The sequence below is a fragment of the Nuphar pumila genome, unplaced genomic scaffold (genome assembly GCF_984573655.1).
Source record: "Nuphar pumila unplaced genomic scaffold, dmNupPumi1.hap1.1 HAP1_SCAFFOLD_1359, whole genome shotgun sequence".
Lineage (NCBI taxonomy): Eukaryota > Viridiplantae > Streptophyta > Magnoliopsida > Nymphaeales > Nymphaeaceae > Nuphar > Nuphar pumila.
The window spans coordinates 24,181-34,572 of record NW_028323652.1 but is presented as its reverse complement, the minus strand read 5'-3'; the positions used below and the strand labels follow the sequence as shown (position 1 = coordinate 34,572).

The following is a 10,392-nucleotide window of genomic DNA, read 5'->3' as shown; positions in this document are numbered from 1 at the left end:
GCAATTGAGCAGGAGCCCATTGATTCTGGCGAGCATGCACCTGCGGGCGACCAGCCGGAAGTCGGGGAGCTGCAAGAGGAGGCCGAGCATGCGCCTGCGGGCAACCAGCCGGAAATCGGGGAGCTGCAAGAGCACGTCGCACATGAGCAGCTGCGCATGGGCTCGAGGAGCCAGCCGCTGCAGACGCGTTGCCCCCTCAAGCTCTGCTTCAGGCTCAGGTCCACCAGCGCCCTGTGCGCGCTACGCAAAATGCCAACCCCCGATACGCCGACCATGCCAGACAGCGTGGACGTGCTAACGTGCATGCCGCAGCAGCCCGTCATCTGCGCTGGTCATCCCCCCTCTCTGAGACATGCCTGATCCCCGCCGCTACAGAGCCCCATCGCCGGCTTCCTCGTTCGCAGCCGACTGTGCGCACTTCTGAGATGCACCCTGTAGCTGAGGGACTAAAACCTCACCGACGACGACGCAAACGAGCTTCGCGCCAGCCTGTGGTCTCGGAGCCTTTTAAACGTCAACGCACCGGCGGCACGTGTCGGGGAGTGAGTGAGCGGCTCAAGAAACCGCTGGGCCGTCGTGGCATGCAGCCCTCGAAGGAACCGGAAGCTTTCGCTGGGTCAGCCTGGGGGGGTGCTCCACCCGGAAGTCTGCGATGGAGTGGGTTGCCATGGCAGCCAGCTCCGCACAGACAGCCAGCTGTGAGACGGCTCCGCGCACAGTGCGTGAAGCAATGGCACGGGAGGACTGGAGCGAATGGAAGGCTGCCATTGATGCTGAGGTGTCTTCGTGCGTCGAGTATGGCGTCTTCGAAGAGGTGGATCTGCCACCCGGCAAGCAAGCCTGCCCAGCCACATCGTGCTCGACCGCAAGCGCCCCCAGCCTGGCGAGTCCGAGGGACGCTACAAGGCTCGTTTGGTGGCCGGAGGTCATCGACAGCAATACGGTCTAGACTTCGATGAGACGTATGCGCCGGTGTGCTCCTACCGCAGCGTGCGCATGATCCTCGCCATCACAGCACACGAGGGACTCGAGCTGCGGCAGTTTGATATCAAGACCGCCTACCTCAACGCCGAGCTCAAGGAGGAAGTCTACATCAGACCCCCCGTTGGCGCAGAGCATCTCGCGAGCCCGGGCAAGGTGCTGCGGCTTCGTCGCGCCCTTTACGGCTTGCGACAAGTCGGGCGTGCTTGGAACCAACGGCTCGAAGGTGAGCTTCGATCGCGAGGATTCCAGCAGTCCGACGCGGATCCCTCCTTGTGGATTCCCCGCGGTGATTCGGGTGCTGTTCTTGCCATGTTCTATGTGGACGACGGGCTGGTCGCTGCGCGCACAAGCTGACGACATAGTCGATCTCGTGGCCTCCATGTTCACTATCCGCAAGATGGGTGAGCCGCAGGACTTCTTGGGTATTGAGATCACGCGCGACCGCCAGGCAGGTACGATCACCATCGACCAGGAGCGTAAGGCGAGAGCACTCGCTGACGCGGTCGGGGTCACCGGGGAGCGCCGTGGCGTGCCTATGTCGCCGGACACCTTCGCGGCACTCCGGAAGGCGCAGCCTGGCGATGAGATGGTTGATCCTTTGGAGTATCAGTCTGTGATTGGCAGCCTCAATCACCTCGCGCAATGCACACGGCCGGATATCGCACTTGCAGGAGGTGCGCTGGCCAGCTACAGCTCCAAACCGACGTTGGCACACCGGGAGGCGCTGGTTGACGTGGTGAGATACGTCGGCAGCACCGCATCACGAGGGATCACTTACGGTCACACAAAAGCGCCTGTGGAGGTGTGGTGCGACGCCAACTTCGCCACGTGTTTGGACACGCGCCGCAGCACGACGGGCTGGGTCGTCGCCATGTACGGTGGAGCTGTGTCGTGGCAAAGCAAGAAGCAACCCACCACGGCCACCTCGACGATGGACGCAGAGTATCAAGCGTGTGGAGCCGTCGCGCGAGAGGGTCTGTCCTTATTGAAGGCCCTCAACGAACTTGCTTTGCTAAGTGCTGATTTCCCGATTGTAGGACCTTTGTCTGTATTGTGACAATAAGGCTGCCATTTCACTGTGCAAAGATAGGAAGGAAGGACAGCGTGTCAAACACATTGACATAATTCATCACTTTGCTAGAGACCATGTCAACAGCGGGGAGCTGCAGTTTATCTACTGCCGTTCGGCTGACAATGTGAGTGATTGCTTGACTAAGGCGTTGCCCCGTCCTGCCTTTGAAGTCTGCCTGGTGGGATTGGGTATGTTGTTGGTTGGGACATGTTGAATCGCTGTGGCCCAAAGGGGAGTGTTGCAATCTAGGGATGAGATATCTGACAATATAGTTGTTTGTAGATAGTGCCTATCTTGATTGCTATTTGGCCCACAGTATTATGTCGATCTGATGCTTGTATTCTGTTGGAGAGAGAGCACAGCAAGTTGGAATAAAGTCTCAGCTCAATCTGGGTGTGATTGAGTTGAGACTAACGATGATCTTCGCTGTCAGTGACTCGTTACCTCACATTGTAATGTTTTAACACACAGTCTCGTCGCTCATTCGCACTGCGAGTTCTTGCGCATGTACAAGGAGAGACGTCAGCATTGTGAGTTGCAGGAAGCTCCAAGCAACGGTTTCGCTGCCTGAACGACCTCGCGGGGGACTGCTGGGAGACTAACAGCCTCGAGTGCTTTATCGCCAGCGACGAAAAGGCAATCATTGAGCACACGCGCGAGGCGATTCCTCTAGAGGACGGCGACGTCGTGCACATCAAGGCGGGGGGGTGGGGCATCTTCAACACTCTCTCCGACAACATCGAGGCCACGGTCCCTCGGGTCCTGCAGCAGCTGGAAGCGTCCCTTGAGAGCATGGGCAAGGGCACCTTCGAGCACTTCATGCAAAAGGAAATCCACGAGCAGCCGGAGTCGCTCACGTCCACGATGTGCGGCCGAGTACAGAGGGTATGTGCAGCTTGTACAGAAGCGATGACTGGCACACCACTGGTGACCAAAATCGATGGTTTTCTAAATCCAATTGCATAGGTCCTGACCCAAAAATGTGAAGTCACGTACAGCTCTGCTCAAGCCAACTGTGTTCTGCCTGCAGAGAGGTTGCACTAGGACATTCGTTTATTGTGATTGTGATTGCAATTGCAATTGCATGGCAGGCGCATGACACCGCAAGACAGGCTAAACAGCAACGTGGTTTTACAACATGTAATGATGTAAAACCACTGTGGGTCAAAAGGGAACAGTTCTCACGGGAACCTGTGAGATAAACCATCACATCTTATTTGCAACACTACCAGATTTGCTGGGAACAGCGTACTTGGCATTGTCGCAACACGCAACTCGTATTTGATCAGAGCATCATGGAACGTCAGCCGTTGGGACATGGTCATGTCTTCACATGATGCATTTTTGTGTCTGGTTCATGTGATGTAATGATGTATCTTTTTACAACACTTACGCATGTGAGTTTTCTTTCCTTGCTTACAGCTTGTCATCTGTCACGAGTCGTCACTTGATGGTTGGAGGCTCACGAAGTCTGCATTCGCACGTCCCACCTTCGTTCATAGCTCGCATCACTTATTGCGTGTCCTGTGGTGCGACGCATTCATGCCATGCGTCTGAAGAAGTCGAACATCGTGACCAAAACACACCCAGCGCCACCAAGCAGATGATTACCAAGTAACTGAGACGTCATGCTGACACCCCACCGCGTGGCCATCTCCCCCTTGTCGCAGTTTTGTTGCATCCAAACGGCAGAGCATCTTTGTTCGGTCTTTCATCAACGGAGGTTGGCACACACGTGTATGGGCCGTTGCTGTAAGTGCAAGCATGTGCCTTAGGCGGTACAACGGAGTTGAAGCATTTGCAAGTCGAGCAACTCGTGTGACCAAGCCAGGAAAAGGACGGATGGCCTCGCCTGAAATGCGGCATCCTGATATCTCGAGGCATGCAGCGCAACCACGACGCTGCAGACCCCTACCTCACGCAGCGAGTGCAGCTGGGGGGGTTGACGGACAAGATTTCCATCATTCGTCGGAGCCGTCGGCTCATGTTCGTGGCCTGCGGCACCTCCTACCACTCCTGCCTGTGCATGCGCCCGCTCCTGGAAACCCTGTGCGAAATCCCTGTGGCTCTCGAGCTCGCCTCGGACCTCATGGACCGCAAGTGCCCGATCTTCAGAGACGACACGTGCGTGTTTGTGTCTCAGTCCGGGGAGACGGCTGACACGCTCGCCGCCCTCCGGTGCGCCTCAGAATGATCCCCTCGTTTCGTTTAGCGAGAAAACTCACCAAGAGCCAAGACTTGTTGTGCAAGATTTGAAATGGAACAGCCGTTGTTTAGCTGCTGTGTCACAGTCTGGCTCATCAACCCATGCACCCATCGCACCCCTTAGATGTGACCCCAGTCTCACTCGCAGCCAGCGGACATGTATCAAGTGGGGACGCTCGTGAGAATTGCACCCAATTGATTACTTCGTATCGTGAGTTTCAAGACGCTGCATGGTTCACTTTTGACGTAGTCCTGGCTCAGTCCTTCCGGACTCAGTCCTGACTCCTGAGCTGTTCGTTCGACCTGGACGCGATCTGCGCTTGCTGATGCACCCCCGCTCCTCTGCGCAGGTACGCCAAGCAATGCGGCGCCCTGTGCATGGGCATCACCAATGGCGTGGGGTCCGCGATTTCTCGCGAAACCTCGTGTGGGGTCCACCTCAACTGCGGGTACGAGATGGGAGTAGCCTCGACCAAAGCGTACACGTCGCAGATCACCGTCCTAGTCATGTTTGCCCTCGTCCTATCTCAGGATTCCATCAGTAAGCGCGCGCTGCGGGAGTCGATCATTGATGGTCTGTTGCAGCTTCCCAGCAAAGTCGCCGAGACGCTGCTGCTTGATAGTCGCATCCAAGAGCTGGCTGGCCAGCTCAAGGACCAGCAGAGTCTGCTGTTCTTTGGTCGAGGATACAACTACGCCACTGCGCTAGAAGCTGCTCTCAAGGTACGAAAGAGCTCGCGAGTTGCCGCACGTGTACTTCATGTGTCTCGTTTCGTGCAACTCATCACATACAACTCATAACACTCATCAGGGGTCTCGTCATATCCAACTCATTGGATCTGACTCACGGGTTTCATGAATTCTGGAGCGCTTGAGGGTTTGGATGCGTGGGGTAGAGTCCTGTACCCGCTTTTCGCCTGCGAGGAGTCAGTAGCTGAAGGTCGGAATCGAAGCAAATGCACGATGATGGCATGATGCATCGGTGCTGTAGACTCCAATTGGTCAGCAGGCGGCCTGTACCGCACAATGTGCATGTTGAGCGCTTGCTATCCGTGTCATCGTGTTATGGTAGTACACCCAGAATCTGGTGGCCCACTTTTCTAGGTTATCCTTAGGAATTTAGGTTTTGCATTGCAAAAGCGGGTGTGCTCAATGGCTGGCTTCCATGCATCACTCCTCATGTTGTCTGTCTAAGTTGCAGAAGTCTGGGGGCTCTGTGCACCCCCTCATACCCCAGCTGCGGTCTCAACCTGAGACTCGGCGAGCATTGCAATGCAACGGCTGGCAGTAGCCTATCCACCAGGCGGTGCTTCGCCAGAATGGGTGTTGACTTCCATTCTGTCCCCAAAACTCCTGCATTACTAGGCATCTAGAGCGGAAAATCATACAGTCTGGCGGTAGCCTGTCCATCAGGATGCAGGATGTGATTGCATCTGACCTCACAGTGGTCCCATTGTGTCTCAAGGTTGCATAACAAGGAACTTGTGAAAGAGCCGACGTTGTCTGGCAAATCGAGGCTCAACGACGCACTCGCAATCAGCCTGGGAGCCTCATGCATCCGGTGGTCGCACAAGCCATGGTGACGAAGCTGCATCTCTTCACAAAACGACTGCATCCACATGGGCATTGGCAACTCCAAGCACTACTTGGGAATGGCCATGCATTGAGTGATTGCACAAGAAGGCGGTGTCTCTGAGTCATGCAGACAGCTCGTGCGTCAGTACAGGTGAAAGCGGTGACGTTGATTCACAGCCTGGGTCCATCTAATGGTATGAAAGTACGCTTATGAGCCTGGCAAACTCATACATGGATCAGCACCTGCACAAGCCATGCAATCAGTAATTGGAAAGGCTCACGGTGTGTCTGAGTCGTGCTGACAGCGTGTGTGTCAGCGCAGGTGAAGGAGGTGGCATTGATACACAGCGAGGGCATCTTATCGGGGGAGATGAAGCACGGGCCTCTAGCGCTCGTGGACGAGAACCTTCCAGTGGTGGTCGTCGCCACACGGGACCGGATGTACAACAAAATGATCTCGACGATACAGCAGCTACGCGCACGAATGGCCCGCCTCATCGTGATTGTGAACCAGGGTGATACAGAGGTCCGAGAGATTTTGCAACAACGAGAGCCCCCTGATGCCCCCGATTATGAGATCTTGGAGCTGCCTCAGACTGTCGAGTGCCTCCAGCCGATCATTAACATCATTCCGCTGCAATTGATCAGCTACCACCTCACTGTTTTGCGAGGCCTGAATGTTGATCAGCCTCGAAACTTGGCCAAGTCGGTCACGGTGACTGAGGAGTGACCGAGTCGGCCAAGCTTGAGGCTGGTCAATATTGACGGTGCGTAGGTGGATGATCGGTTGCAGCTGACGTCGTACGAGTGCTGACGAGTTTCGTTTGTAGGACAGTTGAAACACGGCAGCGAAAGTGTGTTTCTGTGCGCTGCTTTTGACGAGATGAATCCACCAGCCTAAGAACCAACGTATAGATAGATGTTTGTCTGAGATGCTGTTGTTCTTGCACAACCTCTTTTCGCAATGCAAACCACGAGGGGATAGCAGACGTCTCTGACCCCACGACCAATGATGCCTCTGCTCGTGTTACGTAAGAAGGCAAGGGACTGAGTAGGGCCTCTCATGCCGATGACAGGGGTCGCACAGAAATGCCGGGCGTGCCTGATTGATGGACGCTTGCCTCTAGCAGGTCCCAACCTCTGTGCACATCAATTGCAGGCACATGCTTGCCGCAACGCTGACATTGGCCACTGAAGTGTCTGCAGCATATTCACCAATGAGGTTAACGAGCCCCTCTCAATGGCCGCGAGGTGGGAGTTGATTTTGTGTTGATTCATGTGCTGAAAGTTCCGGGACCCCTCATGGTTGACCTGATCAGTCTCTATTGGAGGTCGCGCATACCCGTCTGCACCCAAGCTCAAAGCCTTGAGGTGTGAGGTGTCTGGACTGTGCCTACTTGCAATTATCTCGAGATCCTGTCTGGGATCAGTTTTTTAGTTCTAATCTGATCGGCGGAACACAGATTTTCACCCGACTTGTACTCGTCATACAGATGTCTGGCATCAACTGCGTTCCTCGATTCAAGTTCCGTTGCCACGATTACATTTTCCTGTCGATCCAGAAATGCGTATAGGTTTCTGAGTCAACAGTGTCCAGATCAAGACATGATCGTAATATCGTGGCACTCGAAGTTCAATCGAAGAACGTAGTTGATGCCAGACATCTGTATGATGAGATTGACTGGCATCGAAATCTGCTTGTCCGTCCAGTTCAGCTCGTACAATGGCGCGTATCGCTCCAAGGTGCCAAGGTTCTGATGACGCGTCATGCTGCCCATAGGGGTCAGGGTTCGAGCGGGGTTTACTAAATAGCCGTAGTAACCAGTATGTGCAATCGTTGGCAAGCTCCTCTATGCCCCTTGTCCAGGGAGTATGCTCTGTACTGGGCTCGCTGATTGATTCGATGATCATGAAGCTTGTACTGCTCACTTCCGTAGGATGGTTACGATGGTGAGTCTTGGAGTCATCAGAGGTGCAATCAAATGTCAATCGTCAGCACAGGACTTTAGTGCTCGTAAAAGTCCGTAAATATCAGAAGTTCACATGTCCTGTCGTTTGTATGTATTTCGCTAGTGTTATCAGCAGCACAGTTAGTGGCTATGGGGGCTAAGGGGGCACAGTCAAATTTGCCAATTCTCATGCCTGTTCGATATCTGCTGCAACACGCATATGTGACGTAAGCAAGCATGCCACTCAAATGAAGCGGTGTGTCGAGGCGATCGTGTGTTGCCACATGCTGAAGCACACGCCCTTATTGCAATAAGCGCGAGGAAAGGTAAGAAGCCCTTTTCAACAGCTCATGCACGCACGCAGATATGTATCCAGTACATTACAGTTCATTTGCACGCCTTGCCTTTTTGACTTGTATACACAGAACGCCGAAAGATTCCAGCGCTTTTGTAATTATTATATTCGTTTGATTGTAGTCGACAACATGGCGTCTCGCCATCAATGTAAAACAATTCAGCTCATAGCATATGGTGCGTGGTTGGTTATCTCAGCTATATTGAGCTGCTGCTCATGCAGCCTGTTCCGTAATCCCTAATTTCGGAGTCATGGTGCATACTCTCAGATGATCTTGTTGCAATGAGTTCGACACAGGCCATTGCAGATGTGGCAATATCAATATCAACTTGATGAGACACCATGCATTTTCGTAATTGAACGTGCTTGCTGCTTACACTGCCTCCAGTTTCTTGTTCAGGCCACAGAAAGCGAGTTGACCGCCAAACCTCCCGTCAAACACTCGCTTAGCCCCTTAATGTGCTTTCCACATGCAGGAAATGTCCTCTTAATTATGTTAACACTCCTGAGAATCAACGCTCTCCTACGTCCAGACTAAGTCATCGCTGCTTGGTGCCAGAAATCACTTTGAACCAAGCATAGAAAAACAAGTGAAGCTACGCGTCATTTACCCTCCCACAGGACTATCAAGATGGACAGGAACACAAAAAAATGGCGCAGTAACGCCGCGCTTGCCACCGTACGAGCTTGCTTTTGTCTTCGGGGATCATACATTGTCTGACGGTACCCATCCAGTCTCACTCCACGATGTAAGCTTACTGGTGTATCGGAAACAGTATGTACATGCTGCACTCGGCTACTCGATCAGCACCGGTGTTTACCCTAGCGACCTATGTCATGCCAGAATGTTCACTGTTACCAAAAGTGCTGCCAACGCTGCTTACTTGGTTGCCAAGCGTCACTGATACCAACTTCTCAGCACATAACACAGCTGCTACCGCATGGTATACAAACACAAGCTGCTACCTTTCGTCCACATGTGTTTCGCGGGACCCCGGTGGGAAGAGGACGGCGCTTGTTTCTCGGACAGACAAGGGACCTACTTGACGGACGAAACGTTCCAGCAACAAATGCAACAAGGACACGACGATGAACAAATTGAAATCACAGGCACCTGCAATGTGCGCCAAGACCATTGCTGGCATATCTATCGAAACGAGCGAACAACGAATGCTGCCGCACCGCACAGCTGGGTAGGCGAGCTTTATCTGTCGAGCACAACAAAAATGAGCATTTCTACATGGCGAGAAAACCGCCCATTACTGAGCTGTGGTGACCTGTTGTTTGCAAACCTTCTTGTCGCCGATTCCTGTCCCGTGCATGCAGGGCGCGGCATCGCAACATGGGGTCACTGCAATAATGCGGCCTCCTACGATGCCGATGGCCGACGCGCCTGAACCCAGCGAGCGCTGCTCCGCACAACAACGCTGTACAGAGGCCCGGCTACCTCCTCAGGAAGCCAGTGATGAGAGCTCAGCTCCGGCGTGGCTAGAGGACCAACCAAGTCTGAGGTCGTTGCAGCGGTTTGGGTCGTATGCGATCCGAGACTTGTCCAGTCAGATAAGCGAGTCTGAAGAGAGCGATGACGGTCGCACGAGTGCACCCCTTAGCCCTGGACTCTCCAGCACTCCGCTCTCAAGCGAAACGGAGTCACACACCGACGCGCACCTCGATGGTGCATGCGCTCCTGCTGATTGGGACGTGTACACGGGGCGAGAACTGCCGCGGGAAAGCGCCGAAACATCGCAAGACCAAGGCACACAGCCGGCGCCTGAGCTGGCACTGCCTGTGTTGCGAGTGCCCGAAGATCGGATGCTGCCATTTGACGAAAGAGGCTGCGCTTTGCCGTGCATGGTGCCCTGTGTGGTCATGCACACTCATCAGCAGACAGCCCCGCTCCTGAGCGCCGATGGGCCCCCTACTTGCAAGCGGGACTGCAAGCCGGTGGCAGGGTCCGATCAGGCCCCTGAAACAGAGCCCGAGTGGCATGGTGCGGCGGCAAGTGCCTTCGAGCCAGAGGCCAAGAGCTGTGGGGCAGATGAGACCCTCTCCACCCAAGCAAAGCATCGTGGTGGTGCGCCCCCTGGCATGCCGTGGCTGGCCGTCACCGCTGTGCTTCTTGCCGCCACTGTGATCGCGCTGTGCGTCTTGCTGTTGATGTTTCCGGCCCGTCAGGCCCCAGCTGGGGCGCCTTTGCTGCGGCCCGTCCGCGATGGCGGCATGATTTCGCTGCCTCACATCCACCGCAACCT

The 10,392-nt window shown here is 54.6% G+C and overlaps 1 protein-coding gene across 1 annotated transcript; it reads left to right on the top strand.

Moving 5' to 3' along the window:
* Positions 1-1,381: 1,381 nt before the first annotated feature.
* LOC149809352 (uncharacterized protein EC1118_1M3_2531g-like) lies at positions 1,382-6,566 on the top strand. Its single transcript, XM_089994873.1, has 6 exons — positions 1,382-2,028; positions 2,126-2,244; positions 2,598-2,941; positions 3,945-4,234; positions 4,612-4,984; positions 6,159-6,566. Exons 1-6 carry the CDS (start codon positions 1,382-1,384, stop codon positions 6,564-6,566), a joined length of 2,181 nt encoding a protein of 726 aa, XP_089850999.1.
* Positions 6,567-10,392: the final 3,826 nt, after the last annotated feature.